Source organism: Ranitomeya variabilis, chromosome 3 (genome assembly GCF_051348905.1).
Source record: "Ranitomeya variabilis isolate aRanVar5 chromosome 3, aRanVar5.hap1, whole genome shotgun sequence".
Classification (NCBI taxonomy): Eukaryota; Metazoa; Chordata; class Amphibia; order Anura; family Dendrobatidae; genus Ranitomeya; species Ranitomeya variabilis.
In genome coordinates this window covers 396,908,822-396,929,140 of record NC_135234.1, presented here as the reverse complement: position 1 = coordinate 396,929,140, position 20,319 = coordinate 396,908,822, and the positions used below count along the sequence as shown (strand labels likewise).

Here is a 20,319-nt window from a genome sequence, read left to right as displayed (position 1 = left end):
GGTTCTCCTGAAAAAGTAAGAATACTTTGAAAAGCATAGAGAATATACCGCACAGATAATCCTTCTCGATTGCACTCCTTTATTGGCTATAATACCAGCAGAGCGGGTTACCCACAACTTCCAAATATTCCATTACTGGTTGAAGTTAGGAATTCATTAGGAATGAAGATGTCCTTTGAAAAACATTCATGCACAAAGATAGTAGTTAGGAATTCATTAGAAGTGAGGGTGTCCTTTAAGAAATGAATGCACTATGTTACCAGTGACACGTCTAGATCAGAGAGCAGTTCAGAGATGACATTAGAGTGCAAGCCCACACATCTGAAAATGTAACAAAGATCATGATAGGTTCCTGTCTACCAAAAGGTTTGGTCAGACACATACAGACAGACAGCCTGGCAGACACTGTGGAGCTCCACATCTCAGTGTCATAGCTAGCTAGTAGTAGGGGTGAGTAGCACTTGTTATAGATAGTGCACTACCCCAAAACTGTAGAAAAGACTGCAGAGCAAGGTGCTCCATCCCACACTGCTCTCAGGAGAGTGATTAAGTGAAGCACTGACAAAGAGAGTGCTACCACTATACCATTAGGGCTACCATGTGCAAAAGATTATTTAAAGGGCAAATTACCTAAACATGCCTTTATATACTTCTTTATAAACTATAGTGCAAAACTGCAAAAACTCTTACTGTTTCACTCATTCATTCTCGTCTGGACAATTGTAACTCTCTCTTAATCTGCCTCCCTCTTACCAAACTCTCCCCGCTCCAATCTGTCCTGAATGCTGCTGCCAGGATTATATTCCTCACCAACAGTTACACCGATGCCTGTACCTTGTGCCAGTCATTACACTGGTTACCCATCCACTCCAGAATCCAGCACAAAACTACTACCCTCATCCACAAAGCACTCCATGGCTCAGCACCACTCTACATCTCCTCTCTGGTCTCAGTCTACCACCCTACCCGTGCTCTCCCTTCTGCTAATGACCTGAGGTTAGCATCCTCAATAATCAGAACCTCCCACTCCCGTCTCCAAGACTTTTCACGTGCTTCGCCAATTCTTTGGAATGCACTACCCAGGTTAATATGATTAATCCCCAATCCCCACAGTTTTAAGTGTACCCTAAAAACTAATTTGTTCAGACTGGCCTACCGCCTCAACGCATTAACCTAACTTTCCCTGTGTGGCCTATTAAAAAAAAAAAAAACTTAAACCATAATCAGGTTCCTCACATCATGTTCTCATACACTTTATGCAGTTAATAGCCTCTGTGTCTGTACTGTTACATACTTAGGCAGTTAACTGGTTCATGCAGCTTTACATGATCACCTGATCCTTACACTATGGCTGGTCTGAACAACGAAAGCAATTGTCACCATCCACCTCTCGTGTCTCCCTTTTTCCTATAGTGTGTAAGCTTGCGAGCAGGGCCCTCATTCCTCCTGGTATCTGTTTTGAACTGTGATTATTGTTATGCTGTAATGTCTTTTGTCTGTACAAGTCCCCTCTATAATTTGTAAAGCGCGGCGGAATATGTTGCCGCTATATAAATAAAATTATTATTATTACTATTATTATAGTGCTTTACAATGGCCACAGCCTGCAGGTGACACATGGTCTGCCTTTGTTATCTATACTGACTGCTCTTCAAATACTGTACACAGAGAAGGTAAAATAGCAGTAGATCCACAGGATGAAAGCTATTCTGATAAGGGTCATTTTATTATTTTCCTACCATATTGGTTCTCCAGTGTTTTCTTTTAATCTTCTCCAGATTTTCCAAAATTTTCTTGTTAATCATATTATGTTTATTTTATTATTAGACTACTGAATTTCATCTTTAAGAATTTCCAATATATAGATTTTAGGAGTCTTCAATATAGAGCAATTTATTTTAGATTTTAGGCATCTAATATGTCATGCATTATGAAATGCAGATGACATATCCCTAACAGAATGTCCAACCTAAGTATTTTAAGCATGTTAAATTTAGTTAGCGTCACCTAAACGGTGGAGACAAGTCATTTTCACCCTAAGGGTGACGTGTCACTGGTTCTTTCCTCATAGTATTTAAATAATACATGTGAGTCAGCTAGTTCATATTGTACCTGAAACACTCAGTGTTTGATGTTCAATGACATTTATAAGGTCTTACTGAATTTTAATTTTTACAGCCCCCAACCAGAAAATTATCACGTTTGTGAATTCGATTAACACCGGTTTAGTCAATGGTATAGGTATAATTCTGGGAACCTAGGTGATGGGTTCGGGAGCAGCAAATTAAATTCTCTTCTAGGTTTTCCAAATGTCATGTGAACTGTTTTAGCCAAAAGGTGAGGGAGTCATTGGTATCTGGTAAAGCAACCTTTTCTGTTTGCACCACATTGTACTTTTATCTGCCACCACATCTTTGTTAATAATATAATTTTAGATGGACTGCTCTTTTCAATATCAGGATTATATGGCCATGTTTTCATAAATTTTCTAAGTCTACCAGTTTATATTGTGGAATCTAGTGACAGGTATGCTTCAACACCACCTGGTGAAAGAAGGATCAGAGAAGTTGTATTTTTAACCAATCCAATACTTTGACACGAGTCGTGTCTTATAGTTGCTTATCCCATTACGGGAAGGGGGGCGGCGGAGAGGCGCCCGCCGCAGCCGGGGCGATCCACGGGAAGGGCCCGGCGCGCGTCCAGAGTCGCCGCCGCCGCCCGCCTGGACCCCCCCGCACGACCGTGCCCGGCCCGCCCGGCCGCCCGGCCCCAGCATATATAATATTCATTTATATTTCTAATGATGTCTTATGCAATGGAGAACCTTAGGTGTTCCTATATGTATCGAAGCCAGGGCTAAGTCACAAGAGTATAAAATATGAAGGCCATAACGCATGTAAATCCTTATAATACCTCATAGGGGAATGTGACTGCAATTTACTAACATGTTGCCCAGCATCTTGCAATAACACGTTTTAAAGGGAACCTGTCAGCAGGATTGTGCACAGTAACCTACTGATAGTGTCAGCTGTTCATTATGTAAACTAGGGGGCAGGTCAGTGAGGGATCAGTGACCTGTCACCAGTCTGCATTATGAATACCTAATCAGAGCACCACATAAAGACCCCCTCCAGGCCGCCCTGGGGCACGTTCATATCATTAACTAAAAGCTGAAAATAAAGATTAAAAAACAACCACAAGACGGATTTCATCACCCAGATATCATTTTAATCAGTATAATGGCGCCGACCTGACACTGTCTGTAGGTTACTGTGCACAATCCTGCTGACAGGTTCCCTTTAATGATCATTAAGTTGCAGTTGGAAATTTTGATACAAAGATACTTGGCCCCATCATTACATTAGATAATGTTAGCCATCAAAAGACTCTGTACTTACCAGTCTGGCTTCTGGACTTTATGGACAGCCATTAATTTTCCCTGCAGCAAACACTGTTAAGCAAATCTGAAGTATGTACCACTCCTGTGTCATGTGGGTCACACCTAAATCTAATATCTATGCTTTCATTTAGTAGAGCATGACAACAAGTGAAGCAAAAGCAAGCAAAGTGAAGAAATACTTCTCTTACTACATAGATGGCTTATGTTCTGTATGGTTTGCATGTAGATTCTGTAAAATAATTATCAGTTACTTTATAGGAATATATTCAAAAAGGCAGTCTGAAGGTATGGATCTTTAATGATATCTATTAAGAATTGATGCCATAATTAAAGTCCTGATGTAGGATTAGCTGGTGCCGGAGTTCTTGTTGGTCTTTGTTCTCATCCTTGATAAGTCGAGTTGAGACAACCCAATTGATGACCTAACTCTCCTCTATGTTGAGCATGAGGCCTACTGAAGAACTTTATAGCCAAAATTAATACACCAGTAACTGTAGATGTCTCGAATCAGAAATCACCATACAGAGGTCTGTATTCTTGCCAAGAAAACTATTTAAAAACTCTTGCCGTTTCATGAGAACCAATATACTTAATTTACCTCTTTGGATGAGAAACCAACAATCTTATATGCCCCATGTAATGTGAACTATCGTAGGCTCTTTTGTCATCTCTTAGTCCTTGCTGCATAATATCTCTTGTGGGGTGGTTACCACTGAACCATTCACCGTGCCATTGGTTCAGTTTTTTGGTAAATATGGGATGGATTCATGGCTGCTAATTTGCTTTTTTGAATCTAATGAATACCATTTCTTTCACCAATGTATTCTGTAACATATTCTGCAGGACGATTGTGTTCTGTTCGAGATTAAAATTTTTAAAGTAAAATGATATCTGCGTCTTAGAATACATAGTTTGTAGTTCTTACTCTAGGTCTAGTCCGTGTGTCCATTTTAATTCTTGTTTGTTGTGATTTTATCTCTCTGCAAAGCTTGGCTCCACGCTAATCACATGACCATGTCTGCAGATAAATAAACAGGGTGAAATCGTATGTGGGTATATGCAAACATAACTTTCATAGTCCGGCACTGAAATTTTCTAAACTCAGATTCTCTGGGGAGGTTTCGCACTAAACGTAACACGAACAATGGCTCACTTCATCAGGTGGATAAACATTTATTCTCACAAATAGCCAAAAAGTAAGAGGCCAAAATAATTTTATGCAAACTTATTATTTTGACTTAAAAAAAGGAAATATTTACAATGAAATAAAAAATCTTAATAGCTCCTTTAAATAGTAAAACATTTGGTTAATAGTGGATCCAGCTTCTCATTATGTCAAAATTGTTATTCATTTTTTATTTGCAAAAAATACTAAAACTGATTTAAGCATAAAATTTATGGTAAAAATATAACGTTACTCCAATTTTAGATGGGTAACGCACAGTGTCGGACTGGAGCACCTTGGGTCCACCAGAGAAAATCATTCTTGGGGCCCACTATGTAGCTACATAGAAATAAATACAAGACCACCAATTGTGCGATAAAACACGCTAATATCAAGGTATAATGTAAGGTAGTACACGTCTTAATTATATAGCAGGGGTTGGGGTAGAATCATAGAGGGGTATCCCCCACATAGAATATAATGTAGCCCCCTCATAAAATGTAATGCAGCCCCCTCTCATAGAATATAATGCAGCACCCCACAAATTATAATGCAACCCCCTCAAGTATAACGCAGTCCCCACCATAGAATATCATGTAGCACCCTCATAGGGTATAATGCAGTGCCCCTCATATAGTATAATGCAGCCCACCACAGAATATAATGCAGCCCCCCCATAGAGTATACTGTAGCCCCCTCATAGGGCATAATGCTGCCCCCCTCATATAGTATGATGTAGCCCCCAGAATATAATGTAGTTCCCTGAGAGAATAATGCAGCCCCACCACAGAATATAATGCAGCCCCCATACAGTATATACTGTAGCCCCCTCATATAGTATGATGTAGCCCCCATAATATAATGTCCCTTGAGAATAATGCAATCCCCCACAGAATATAATGTAGCCCCCTCATATAGTATAATGCAGCCCCTCTCCACCTCCATAATTGCCTCCTCCCCCACCACCATCATTGTACATTTCATCACCTCCATCATCACCTCCATCATTGCCTCCCCCACCACCATCATTGCCCATTTCATCACCTCCATCATTGCCTCCCCCACCACCATCATTGCCTATTTCATCACCTCCATCCTCCATCACTGCCCATCACTTCCATCATTGCCTCCCCCACCATCATTGCCTATCACCTCCATCATTGCCTCCCCCCACCATCATTGCTTATCACCACCAAAATTGTCTCCCCCACAATCATTGCCAATCACCTTCATCATTGCCTCCCCCACCATCATTGCCCATCACTTCCATCATTGCCTCCCCCACCATCAATGCCCATCACCTCCATCATAGCCTCTACCACCATCATTGCCCATCACTTCCATCATTGCCGCCCCCAGCATCATTGCCCATCACCTCCATCATTGCCTCCCCCACCATCATTGCCCATCACTTCCGTCATTGCCTCCTCCCACCATCATTGCCCATCACCTCCATCATTGCCTCCCCCACCATCATTGCCTATCACCTTCATCATTGCCTATCATCTCCATCATTGCCTATCAATGCCACCATTGCCTCCCCCACCATCATTGCCTCCCCCCACCATCATTGCCCATATTGCCCATCACCTTCATCATTGCCTCCCCCACCATCATTGCCCATCACCTCCATCATTGCCTCCCCCCACCACCATCATTGCCCATCACCTCCATCATTGTCTCCCCCATCGCCATCATTGCCCATCACCTGCATCATTGCATCCCCCCACCAATATCATTGTCCTTCCCCACCACCCCTCTCTCACACACAAAGCACCGCATCACTCTCTCTTACACACACACACACGTAGGCACACAGACACACAGCACAACTCACCTCCCCGCAGCAGCAGCACATCCTGGCAGCCTCTTCCTCGCCAGCAGCTTTCTGTCTGACACAGCGAGCTGGATGATGACGTCTTCCAGCAGGGTTGTCTCAGACAGGAAGCAGGACGCTGGGATGTTCTGCCCTGTGTGACTGCAGGCCTGCATGTATGCATGTGGTGCGGTGCTTTGTGTGTGTGGTGCGGTGGTGGGGCTTTACATGCGGGCAGTGTTAGCTGCAGCCTGCGGCTAACACTGCCTGCTATTAAAGAGAAATGGTATTCACACCTCTCCATGCCCATAGGGGCGTGGGGAAGTGTGAATATTCATTTTGCTTTAGCAGCGGGGAAAGGCTCCTGTCTCCAGCTGATGATAGGCTGGCACAGGGCGAGCCCCCTTGACTCAGGGGCCCCATAGCCACTGGCTGGGAGCCACTGGAGCAGTCGGGGCCCTTGAAGCAGTGGGGGCCCTAGGCAGCTGCTGGCCAGTATGCCAGCGGGTGTCAGTGCCTGGACCCACTGGAGAATCCTCTGGTTCTCCGGTGGGGCAGTCCGAGCCTGGTAACGCAATAAGTTTGCTCCTAATCCATTACATTACTGTGTAACTGGGACTAAGTGTTTTGATTCAATCAGGGCAGTTGTCTGGCAGAGCCTAATTTGCAATTATCAATCTAATCCCAAAAGTGTTCGTCAAGGTTTGGGAACTTGAGTTCCTCCACATCCAGACCCAATATTTATGGATTCTCTTTGTACACTTTGTCATGCTGATATAGGAAGGGGTTTTCTAAACTGTAGTTCCATATCATATCCCACATCCAATACTATGTATTTCCGTATTGCAAAAGCACCAAACGTATTGGGTCATCTTCGGGCATCGGGGATATCATCCAAGTGCAGTCCGATTACCACCGATGCAGACAATGGAGAAGATGGAGAAATTAAGTTCTGGGTCTTCTACACACCTGTGATAAGATTCTTTTCTCTGAGAGAATCGGATCACAGTAAACTGACACTTTGGTGTCATTACCATAATCGAGTTGATTCACTCGGAAGAGAAAATCATCGCTCATGTAACCCCTACCTTAAAGCTATGCTTCCACATTAGCATGCCCACTACATTGCTATATAGAGCATACTTGCTTATCTCTATAATGGGATAAGCAACTATAAGACACGACTCGTGTCAAAGTATTGGATTGGTTAAAAATACAACTTCTCTGATCCTTCTTTCACCAGGTGGTGTTGAAGCATACCTGTTACCAAATTCCACAATATAAACTGGTATACTTTGAAAATTTACGAAAACATGGCCATATAATTCTGATATTGAAAAGAGCAGTCCATCTAAAATTATATTATTAACATGGGGGGGACCATCACAAAGGGTTACGTAGACATTCTTAGGTGGATTTTCAATAATGGCGGCCTCATTAGATTTAAGATATCTCTTATATATGCATTTTCTAGTGTGAAATATAGTCATTGGCTTTAGAAGGAGTGCTGGACTTTGTCCATATACTGTACATTAGTCTTGTAGATAGTCATAATTTTATATATACTGATCCTGCTTGAGAGTATTGACATATATAGAGTTTGGAGATGCGCATTTTCACATTGCTCCTTTAATAGTAGTTACTGTACCTGTTATCATCTTATGATGGAGCGGTCAATACTCTCTGATGTCAATACTCTCTAAACTAATGTAGAGCTTTAATCCACATTTGACAGCTAACACTATTACGAATCGTATCTATGAAAGTCAAAATTTGTCTACATATTACCTTCCCCTTCTAAGGTGTTCATGTACTAATAGTGACCATTTTTTCCTTTGCCTTGTACCATAAGCACCTGAACTAATAGGAAGTAAATGTATTTAGTTAACAGCTATATATGAATCTAGGGGAAAATGTAATTTTAGTATGCTAGAGTAATTGAGGAAATTGTGCATTATTTAGTGCATATGAAGAAACCCACCAAATTATATATTAATATATTTGTACAAGAGTTAGTCAGATTTGAAGTGTTTTATGGCCACTGCTTCATTACTTGTGTGTTTTAACACAGAGCCTCATTGTATGTTATTGAGCAAATATAATGAGCCATTCATGGAGCCTAGCAATGCATTATGGACCGTCTACTAGGGAAGCAGTTTTTTTTTTTCAAGGGCTCTCTCCTTAAGAAAACTATGGCTTATTAGTTTGCCCAGTGAAGGACTCCCTAGATGTGCAGTATATTTCATAATCATGGCAGTGGTTAGGAGAAAATATTTCATGGATAAGGATCCCTGTGGGTCCATAAAGACAGCAGTGTTCTACCAAAAATAAATAAACTATGAGAATATACCAAGCAATTGGTTTGACAAACTGCATGAAAATTGTTTTTCTTGCTTAATACCAAATATAATTGGGTAATACCCCATGGCAATTATATGTTATTAAAGTGTGTCGGCTGTTTCAAATAACTTTTCAGAATAATCTGTTGTGTGTGAACATGAGGGAAAACACTATTTCTGGCTGTTATTTAACTTGTACACTCCATTTTCCACCAGTATTTCCTTGTGTAGGCTGTATTACTAATGTTCAGTTTTCTCTGAGCTGATGGGTGAAAACTAGCTCGTATTATATCTCCTACACCCAGCAAACTCAGACATGATGGATCCCTGCTCCTTTTTCTCTGTAGCTCACAGATAGAAATAGCCGCAGAATGAAATACAATAAAGAGCAGTACTGAGCTGTGTGGTTGTGAATCCTGTGTAGGCTGTATAACTAATTTTCAGTTCTCTTTGAACTAATGGATTTGGAAACGAACTCATATTATATCTTCTATACCCTGCAAACTGAAACATGAGGGATTCATGCTCCTCTTTCTCTGTAGCTCACAGATAGAAGCAGCAGCAACATGGAAGACATTATAGAGTAGTACTGAGCTGTGTAGTTGTGAATCCAGCACTGGAGTAAAGCAAAACAATTGCTTGAAGCTGCAGCACAATCTGCCTTGACTTTTACTGTCTTGAGAACTCCTCATTCCTCCTTGTCCTTTCCCTATCCATAGAGTTTAATAGAAGCTGCACCTTGAGACCTCACTGTGCTTGTTTTGCCCAATATTGATTTGAGCCATTTATATGAGTGGATTATACGTTCAGGAGGTAGGGGGAAAGGAAGATAGTATCTCATAAGTGGAGAAAGAAGCAGATTTCTTTCTGATGTTACATGTTATATTCACTTGTAATATTGATTTATGCTCAATTTGTAAAAACGTCAGTCACCATTTAAACTAATAATATAGTTACCCTCATTTTTATTATTTCATACATGTGCAAATAAATAGCATATCTATCCTAGAAAATAATGCAAGAAATCTGTAAAAAATATAAAAAAAAGTTCTCATATATTCAGACAGAAAAATCTATGTATGTCTTCATATAAAAATAGAAGCATGTGGATGTAAAATATGATGCACTTTATTGTAGCTAAAGCAAGAAGTGAATCTTAAAGAAGGAAAATGCATAAAGGAATACTGGTGTCATGCTGATTGACAGCCAGCTCCCGCTGCCAAATTGGGGGGCATGACACCAGTAGTCCTGCCTCGCCAACAGGAAGACAAACAACTGCTCTGTTGACCAGGAGTAGCTGAATCTCGGGCAGGAGCGGTCAGTGACCGGCGATGGGTATAACAGACAGGTAGTTGCCTCTATTAGCAATTACGTGCCTTTTTTTTTCTTTAAAGTGCCGGATATCCCCTTTAAGTATTGTCTCCTAACTATATTTTGGTGAGCTATGCCATTGATTGCAAATAATGCCAGTTAATTCCTTTGAGGCTTTGGACTGAGGGCAAGGTTCACATAATCCAAGTGGCTAATGCTTGGTGTCATGCCAATATTGGCTATACAGAGTTGGTGTGAGTATACTGACATAGTATATGTTGCAACTAGCCTACCTTTTTGAAGTTGGGAACTTGGTTGGTTAGGATTGTGTCCACAGAGCTGCAAGCTGTCTCATAGCCTGAGTGCCAATTCATCAATAAGGCTGCTTTCACACTAGCGTCGGTACGGGCCCGTCGCAGTGCGTCGGGCCGACGTACTGACGCATGCTGTGAAAGAAATGCCCGACGTTGGCAGCGGAAGCAGTCTTACAACGCTTCCTCTGCCCCATTGTAAGGTCCGGGGAGGAGGGGGCGGAGTTTTGGCTGCGCATGTGCAGCTGAAAATGGCGGACTCGACGCACAAAAAAACGTTACATGTAACGTTTTTTTGTGCCGACGGTCCGCCAAAACACGACGCAACTGTCGCACGACAGTTGCGTCATATGGGCATACGTCGCAATGCATCGGTAATGTAAGTCTATGGTTTTTTCTCCTGAACGATGCATTGCAACGTTTTGCAAACGACGCTAGTGTGAAAGTAGCCTAAGGTGTTTGATTGGGTCAGGTGTTTACATCACAAATCTTATGCCCCTCAGTCAAGTTCTCTCACATAAAACTTGGTAAACAATTATTTATAGATATATGGAGGTCAATTGCTTCACAGCTGCTAATCTGAAATTGCTAAGGGCTCACTTGGTGAGGTTGATTCCCTAAACTGTATGTGAGGGTGAGCAGCATGGACTAGAGGCATTGATGCAGCAGAGTTGGATCAGCCAGACAACCCATGGAACAGCAGAACTGGACTTGAAGAGCTAGATATGCGAACAGTCACTTGGTGCAGAGCCGAGTGTGCAGGTAACACATTGAAGTAGTCAGAACCGAGCTGTTGACACCACCCAGGAACAGCAGTGCTGAGTTGGCAGACATGCACCCTGAAGTAGCAGAGTCAAGCGTGTAAAAACACATTGGAACAGCTGGGCTGAGCTGGCAGACCTGGAAGCAGGAGAGCTGAGTCGACAATAGGTACTAGCTGTGGCAAAGCCCAGCAATATTGTGTGGCTTGACAAATTTTAGAGGAATAAATATATGGTATAAATAAATCATCCCTGAAATCTCATTCCCATAAAGTGCATGCTGGTTATGTGCCATTGTCTACAACAAATACAGTATTTCACTGTTATCTGAACTTCTTTTTTCTATAGTTGTCATGGCAACAACACCTCAATTAATGAACACAACGCTATCTCCAGTAAATACGACTGCAAAGTCACAGGAACAGATTCTTTATCAGAGTAAGTAGAATTATTACTTTCCAGTTTGGAATGCTTCATAGGTTATTATTTAATATATTACATTTTACAATCAAAGTGATGTACGAAAGCTCATAAACACATTGTAATACATTTCAGGGGACAGCAAGTAATAATACTGTATACAAATACATATAATACACCTTCTGCCTCCATGATGTATACATGTACAACATAAGAAACACATCAATTGGAATTTGTAAAGTCCTAGGTGCATTTCTTTTTTCCATAATGTAACGAGTAGTTATGATTATTATTAAATGTGTATATAGCTCTACTTTATATAAAACAAAAAATCTAGCTAGAAGGGTATGCCCACTCAAAGTTGGATAAATTTGCTGAAAATCCGCCTCTGAATCCATATGTATAAAATATAAACTTTGCTGTGGATTTGTGGCTGGAATTCACAAATTCAATCGGCATTGAAAGACGTGAAGTTTGTGGTAGAAATCAACAACAGAAATGTACATGCTGTGGATTTCAAATTCCGCAAGGGCTGTTAGGGCTCATGCAGACATCAATGAAACTCGATCCAAGCACAGACCACAGTGCACAGACTGTCTGCAGGTCTCCCCACCCGATCTCAACAGCCAAATTGGCATATATGAGATTTAAGTTTAGGTCAGGATTCCTGCAGACTGTCCGTGTATTGCAGTCTGTGCTTGGACCAAGTTTCATAGACATCTCCTGTACATGAGTCCTAAAAGGGAGGTCCATCATGTGCAACCCTCTTAAAAAAGGGAAGTTTCCAAGGTCACACTATGAGACCTAAGGGACAAGAGACAAGCAGAGATTATGTGATATTTGCATAATAATAATAATAATAATTTCTATTTCCATAGCACCAACATATTCCGCAGCACTTTACAATTTACAGGAGACTTGTACAGACAATAAAAGACATTACAGAATAACACACAACTCAGATACCAAAAGGAGTGAGGGCCCTGCTCCCAAGCTTACAATCTATAAGATAAGATACATGTAAGGGGAAGACAATATGCAAACCACTACTGCTATTCATTTAGAGCTTACAGACTGTCCCACAACTCGGATGAGTGAGGTCCACCCTCATATCTTCAAGGTGTTCTGCCCTTGAATGAGAAGGTGGGAAAGGGCAACCTTTGACCACTTGAATAGTGTGATTAGAGCCACAATACAGAAGTGAGAACCTGACAGGGATGATGCAAAGTGAGGGGGCGCTGAGAACAGAAGGTTGTTGATATAGACTGTCTGTCTGTGACACAAGAGAGCCGATGCGAGTGAGAACCACCAGACTCCAAGACCACCACTATCTTGGTGAGAATAAGAGGGAGATCAATGCTGAGGTGACTGGACCATACGACTGCAAGTTCAATGACGGCGGCTCAGTGTGGCCTACAGTCAAAAGAGAGAGTATGAATGGACTGGGACAGTTTATACTTCTAAAGCTATGTTAAGTTCAGGTACTTGGCCCAAAGCGACAAACTAAACTTGGCTTGAAAAAGACTCTACCTTGTGTGGATACTCCTCCACCCAAGTAGAGAAATTCTCAACCAGTGTTGTCCCTGCCTTCACAGAGGAAGTGTGGACTATACCATCCTCTGCCCACTTCTTAAACACTGCAGCTTTAAGTCTCACCAAGTCCTTGGTGCCTGAGGGAGATAGCACTAAATGTTTGGCATACATTGTCTATAGGGACCAATGAGCTTTAAGTTACACCTCTGTCTATACCTGAACTGCACAACACAATGGGTGTTGACGCATAACTACAATGCATAATTACAATGCATTTTGCAATGTATCACACCAAAACTACTCAAACCTGAGAAATTACAATACAGGAATTCAAAATCGTGTGGTAACAACACAAGGACATTGGCAGTACAACCCAAACCAAGGGCAGATTTTGTCAGTATGGTAGTATACATAGAACATCTACAGCGCAGTGCAAAAGCTAAAATGTACATTTTAACCTAACTATTTTTTCAACAATAGCAGATTTTATTATATCACCCACAAAAACTACTGGAGTCATATGCTACTAAATGTAATGATGCAACATATGTTTTAGTAATGATATAAAATACTATTACAAAATATCAAAGGTGTATAAACTGGAGGAATTCAAGTGTCAGAGGGTAACAGCATATACAATAATTATTATTTCATATTATTTAATCAAGGCAGTCAAAGAGAGCCAAAACCTAAGATACTAATTTATCAAATGGTAGAGTATGACTCCAGAAGTTTTTGTAAGTGATAAACTATTCCAACTTTCTACTGTTTATTTTGCTCTCTTACATTGCGCCCTTGTATTCCACAGCGCTTTACAGATGCTTACAGCTTTACAGATTACTGTTGACTTATATAGTAATTGTTGAGATGGCCCTAGCCCTAATGGTTCTAGCCTATAGTAGTAGCGATATCGGATTTCAATGTAGCATATCCGCTGCAAGAGGTCCGCAGTGGAAATGTTGTCAATATAACCTAAATCATTGGTGTTTTTGTTATTTCTTCTACAGGTGCTGGTGCAATTGTTGCTGCTATTGTGGTTGGTGTAATTATAATATTTTCGCTGGTTCTTATTAGCCTCAAGATGTATAATAGGTAAATATTATTTAAATTAGAGACGAGTTAAAGAATCACTCCACAGAATAGTTTTCTTCCCCAATGTGTATGTAATGTAGTGCAATTGCAATGAAATACTTACTGATCGCCTCATTTCCCTGTTTACATGCACTGCTCTGAACCTCTGTGACTTACGTGAGTTAAATTGCAACTTGCCGAATCAGACAGAGCCACCTGAGTGAGAAGAAGACCAGAGCAGTGCTGGAAACCGGGAAAGATGGTGGCTGGTAAGTATGTTATTGCACTTACAGAACATGACATATACAGTGGGTACGGAAAGTATTCAGACCCCTTTACATTTTTCACTCTTTGTTTCATTGCAGCCATTTGGTAAATTCAAAAAAGTTCATTTTTTTCTCATTAATGTACACTCTGCATCCCATCTTGACTGGAAAAAAAACAGAAATGTAGTAATTTTTACAAATTTATTAAAAAAGAAAAACTGAAATATCACATGGTCATAAGTATTCAGATCCATTGCTCAATGTTGAGTAGAAGCACCCTTTTGAGCTAGGTACAGCTTGGGAATGATGCAACAAGTTTTTCACACCTGGATTTTGGAATCCTCTGCCATTCTTCCTTGCAGATCCTCTCCAGGTTCGTCAGGTTGGATATTGAACGTTGGTGGACAGCCATTTTCAGGTCTCTCCAGAGAGGCTCAATTGGGTTTAGGTCAAGGCTCTGGCTGGGCCAGTCAAGAATGGTCACAGAGTTTTTCTGAAGCCACTCCTTTGTTATTTTAGCTGTGTGCTTAGGGTCATTGTCTTGATGGAAGGTGAACCTTCGGCCAAGTCTGAGGTCCAGAGCACTCTGGAAGAGGTACTCATCCAGGATATCTCTGTACTTGGCCACATTCATGTTTCCTTCAATGGCTACAAGTTGTCGTGTCTCTGCAGCTGAAAAACACCCCCATAACATGATGCTGCCACCACCATGTTCACTGTTGGGATTATATTGGGCAGGTGATGAGCAGTGCCTGATTTACTCCACACATACCGCTTAGAATTATCACCAAAAAGGTCTATCTTCGTCTCATCAGACCAGAAAATCTTATTTCTCTTATTCTGGGAGTCCTTCATGTGTTTTCTAGCAAAGTCTATGCGGGAAGTCATATGTCTTGCACTGTGGGGAGGTTTCCATCGTGCCACTCTGCCATAAAGGCCTGATTGGTGGAGGGCTGCAGGGATAGTTTACTTTGAGTAAATTTCTCCCATCTCCCTACCAAATCTCTGGAATTCAGCCACAGTGATCTTGGAGTTCTTCTTTACCTCTCTCACCAAGGCTCTTCTCCCACGATTGCTCAGTTTGGCTGGACGGCCAGGTCGAGGAAGACTTCTGGTGGTCCCAAACTTCTTCCATTTAAGAATTATGGAGCCCACTGTGCTCTTAGGAACCTTGAGTACTGCAGAAATTTGTTGCAATCTTGGCCAGATCTGTGCCTTGCCACAATTCTGTCTCTGAGCTCCTTGGCCTTGGTTCCTTTGACCTCATGATTCTCATTTGGTCTGACATGCACTGTGAGCTGTGAGGTGTTATATAGACAGGTGTGTGCCTTTCCAAATCAAGTCCTATCAGTTTAATTAAACATAGGTGGACTCCAATGAAGGAATAGAACCAGATATCGGGATCACAAGGAAATGGACAGCATGTGACTAAAATATGAGTGTCTGAGCAAAAGGTCTGAGTACTTATTAAATTTGCAAAAATTTCTACATTTCTGTTTTTTTTTTCAGTCAAGATGGGGTGCAAAGTGTACATTAATGTGAAAAAATGAACTTTTTTGAATTTACCAAATGGCTGCAATGAAACAAAGTGTGACAAATTTAAAGGGGTCTGAATACTTTCTGTACCCACTGTACATTTAAATTTAGGTTTAGGGAATAAAAAAGTATTGGAAGTGCTTCTTTAAAAGGAACCTGTTTACAGATTTTTCCCATATAAAGTACGGACATCACCATTAAGGCCTCTTTGACAGCATACTAGAATGTTGTAAAAAAAAGTCCCCAATTCACACTATGCAGATCCCAAAAAAGATCTTCCCTGCTTTGTGTGGATGACGCATCCTACGTCATCATGTTACAGCTTTTAAATTAATACACTTAACATGCAAATTGCCTCTTCAGAGAAAAAGAGGACCTTCTACCTTAAGGGCCCCCAAGTCAACTGAATCCACCGATATCGACAGGGTTGGTTGATTGTCTTATGTGTGTGGGGGGGCCAGCCAACAAATGGTGGGGAGAGATGTCAATCATGCATCTCTAATTTCGGACTGCCGATCGCATTGTTCTCCCTGAGATAAGCTGCCTGATGACTTGTCATTGGCGGCTTTCTCATAGAGAACACAGGAGTGCTCCTGTGTATTGGAATGTTGATTGGACGACAGCCGTCTATTGTGTATGGCCAGCTTAACCCCTTCACCCCCAAGGGTGGTTTGCACGTTAATGACCGGGCCAATTTTTACAATTCTGACCACTGTCCCTTTATGAGGCTATAACTCTGGAACGCTTTGACGGATCTTGGCGATTCTGACATTGTTTTCTCGTGACATATTGTACTTCATGTTAAAGGTAAAATTTATTCGATATAACTTGCGTTTATTTGTGAAAAAAATGGAAATTTGGCGAAAATTTTGAAAATTTTGCAATTTTCCAACTTTGAATTTTTGTGCCCTTAAATCACAGACATATGTCACGCAAAATACTTAATAAGTAACATTTCCCACATGTCTACTTTACATCAGTACAATTTTGGAACCAAAATTTTTTTTTTGTGACGGAGTTATAAGGGTTAAAAGTTGACCAGCAATTTCTCATTTTTACAACACCATTTTTTTTTAGGGACCACATCTCATTTGAAGTCATTTTGAGGGGTCTATATGATAGAAAATACTCAAGTGTGACACCATTCTAAAAACTGCACCCCTCAAGGTGCTCAAAACCACATTCAAGAAGTTTATTAACCCTTCAGGTGTTTCACAGGAATTTTTGGAATGTTTAAATAAAAATGAACATTTAACTTTTTTTCACACAAAATTTATTTCAGCTCCAATTTGTTTTATTTTACCAAGGGTAACAGGAGAAAATGGACCCCCAAAGTTGTTGTACAATTTGTCCTGAGTACGATGATACCCCATATGTGGGTGTAAACCATTGTTTAGGCGCATGGCAGAGCTTGGAAGGGAAGGAGCGCCATTTGACTTTTCAATGCAAAATTGACTGGAATTGAGATGGGACGCCATGTTGCGTTTGGAGAGCCCCTGATGTGCCTAAACATTGAAACTCCCTACAAGTGACACCATTTTGGAAAGTAGACCCCCTAAGGAACTTATCTAGATGTGTGGTGAGCACTTTGACCCACCAAGTGCTTCACAGAAGTTTATAATGCAGAGCCGTAAAAATAAAAAATCATATTTTTTCACAAAAATGATCTTTTCGCCCCCAATTTTTTATTTTCCCAAGGGTAAGAGAAGAAATTGGACCCCAAAAAATGTTGTGCAATTTGTCCTGAGTACGCTGATACCCCATATGTGGGTGTAAACCATTGTTTGGGCGCATGGCAGAGCTTGGAAGGGAAGGAGCGCCATTTGACTTTTCAATGCAAAATTGACTGGAATTGAGATGGGACGCCATGTTGCGTTTGGAGAGCCCCTGATGTGCCTAAACATTGAAACTCCCTACAAGTGACACCATTTTGGAAAGTAGACCCCCTAAGGAACTTATCTAGATGTGTGGTGAGCACTTTGACCCACCAAGTGCTTCACAGAAGTTTATAATGCAGAGCCGTAAAAATAAAAAATCATATTTTTTCACAAAAATGATCTTTTCGCCCCCAATTTTTTATTTTCCCAAGGGTAAGAGAAGAAATTGGACCCCAAAAAATGTTGTGCAATTTGTCCTGAGTACGCTGATACCCCATATGTGGGTGTAAACCATTGTTTGGGCGCATGGCAGAGCTTGGAAGGGAAGGAGCGCCAATTGACTTTTCAATGCAAAATTGACTGGAATTGAGATGGGACGCCATGTTGCGTTTGGAGAGCCCCTGATGTGCCTAAACATTGAAACTCCCTACAAGTGACACCATTTTGGAAAGTAGACCCCCTAAGGAACTTATCTAGATGTGTGGTGAGCACTTTGACCCACCAAGTGCTTCACAGAAGTTTATAATGCAGAGCCGTAAAAATAAAAAATCATATTTTTTCACAAAAATGATCTTTTTGCCCCCAATTTTTTATTTTCCCAAGGGTAAGAGAAGAAATTGGACCCCAAAAAATGTTGTGCAATTTGTCCTGAGTACGCTGATACCCCATATGTGGGTGTAAACCATTGTTTGGGCGCATGGCAGAGCTTGGAAGGGAAGGAGCGCCATTTGACTTTTCAATGCAAAATTGACTGGAATTGAGATGGGACGCCATGTTGCGTTTGGAGAGCCCCTGATGTGCCTAAACATTGAAACTCCCTACAAGTGACACCATTTTGGAAAGTAGACCCCCTAAGGAACTTATCTAGATGTGTGGTGAGCACTTTGACCCACCAAGTGCTTCACAGAAGTTTATAATGCAGAGCCGTAAAAATAAAAAATCATATTTTTTCACAAAAATGATCTTTTTGCCCCCAATTTTTTATTTTCCCAAGGGTAAGAGAAGAAATTGGACCCCAAAAAATGTTGTGCAATTTGTCCTGAGTACGCTGATACCCCATATGTGGGTGTAAACCATTGTTTGGGCGCATGGCAGAGCTTGGAAGGGAAGGAGCGCCATTTGACTTTTCAATGCAAAATTGACTGGAATTGAGATGGGACGCCATGTTGCGTTTGGAGAGCCCCTGATGTGCCTAAACATTGAAACTCCCTACAAGTGACACCATTTTGGAAAGTAGACCCCCTAAGGAACTTATCTAGATGTGTTTTGAGAGCTTTGAACCCCCAAGTGTTTCACTACAGATTATAACGCAGAGCCGTGAAAATAATTTTTTTTTTTTTCTCAAAAATGATTTTTTAGCCCCCAGCTTTGTATTTTTACAAGGGTAACAGAATAAATTGGACCCCAAAATTTGTTTTCCAATTTGTCCTGAGTATGCTGATACCCCATATGTGGGGGGGAACCACTGTTTGGGCGCATGACAGAGCTCGGAAGGGAAGGAGCGCCATTTGGAATGCAGACTTAAATGGATTGGTCAGCAGCCGTCACGTTGCATTTGCAGAGCCCCTGATGTACCCAAACAGCACAAACCCCCCACAAGTGACCCCATATTGGAAACTAGACCTCCCAAGGAACTTATCTAGATGTGTTTTGAGAACTTTGAACCCCCAAGTGTTTCACTAAAGTTTATAGCGCAAAGCCGTGAAAATAAAAATTCCTTTTTTTTTTTCACAAAAATGATTTTTTAGCCCCCAGTTTTGTATTTTCACAAGGGTAACAGGATAAATTAGACCCCAAAAGTTGTTGTCCAATTTGTCCTGAGTACGCTGATACCCCATATGTCGGGGGGAACCACTGTTTGGGCGCATGACAGAGCTCGGAAGGGAAGGAGCGCCATTTGGAATGCAGCCTTAAATGGATTGGTCTGCAGGCGTCACGTTGCATTTGCAGAGCCCCTGATGTACCCAAACAGTACAAACCCCCCACAAGTGACCCCATATTGGAAACTAGACCTCCCAAGGAACTTATCTAGATGTGTTGTGAGAACTTTGAACCCCCAAGTGTTTCACTACAGTTTATAATGCAGAGCCGTGAAAATAAAACATCTTTTTTTCCCACAAAAATGATTTTTAGCCCCCCAAATTTTTATTTTCCTAAGGATAACAAGAGAACTTGGACCCCAGAAGTTGTTGTTCAATTTGTCCCGAGTACGCTGATAACACATATGTTGGGGTAAACCCCTTTTTGGGCGCACGGGAGAGCTCGGAAGGGAAGGAGCACTGTTTTACTTTTTCAACGCAGAATTGGCTGGAATTGAGATTGGACGCCATGTCGCGCTTGGAGAGCCCCTGATGTGCCTGGACAGTGGAAACCCCCCAATTCTACCTGAAACCCTAACCCAAACACACCCCTAACCCTAATCCCAACGGTAACCCTAACCACTCCTCTAACCCTGACACACCCATAATTCTAATCCCAACCCTAATCCAAACGTAAATGTAATCCAAACCCTA

General features: G+C 41.4%; 1 protein-coding gene across 2 annotated transcripts in view; it reads left to right on the top strand.

The window, feature by feature from the left end:
* NCMAP (non-compact myelin associated protein) overlaps positions 1-20,319 on the top strand; it is a 134,769-nt gene that overhangs the window by 109,677 nt on the left and 4,773 nt on the right. For both annotated transcript variants that reach the window (XM_077296131.1, XM_077296130.1), the window contains exons 2-3: positions 11,452-11,541; positions 14,064-14,148. In XM_077296131.1, the coding sequence (XP_077152246.1) occupies positions 11,457-11,541; positions 14,064-14,148 (170 nt within the window). In that variant the 5' untranslated portion in view covers positions 11,452-11,456. The remainder of the gene's footprint in view (positions 1-11,451; positions 11,542-14,063; positions 14,149-20,319) is intronic.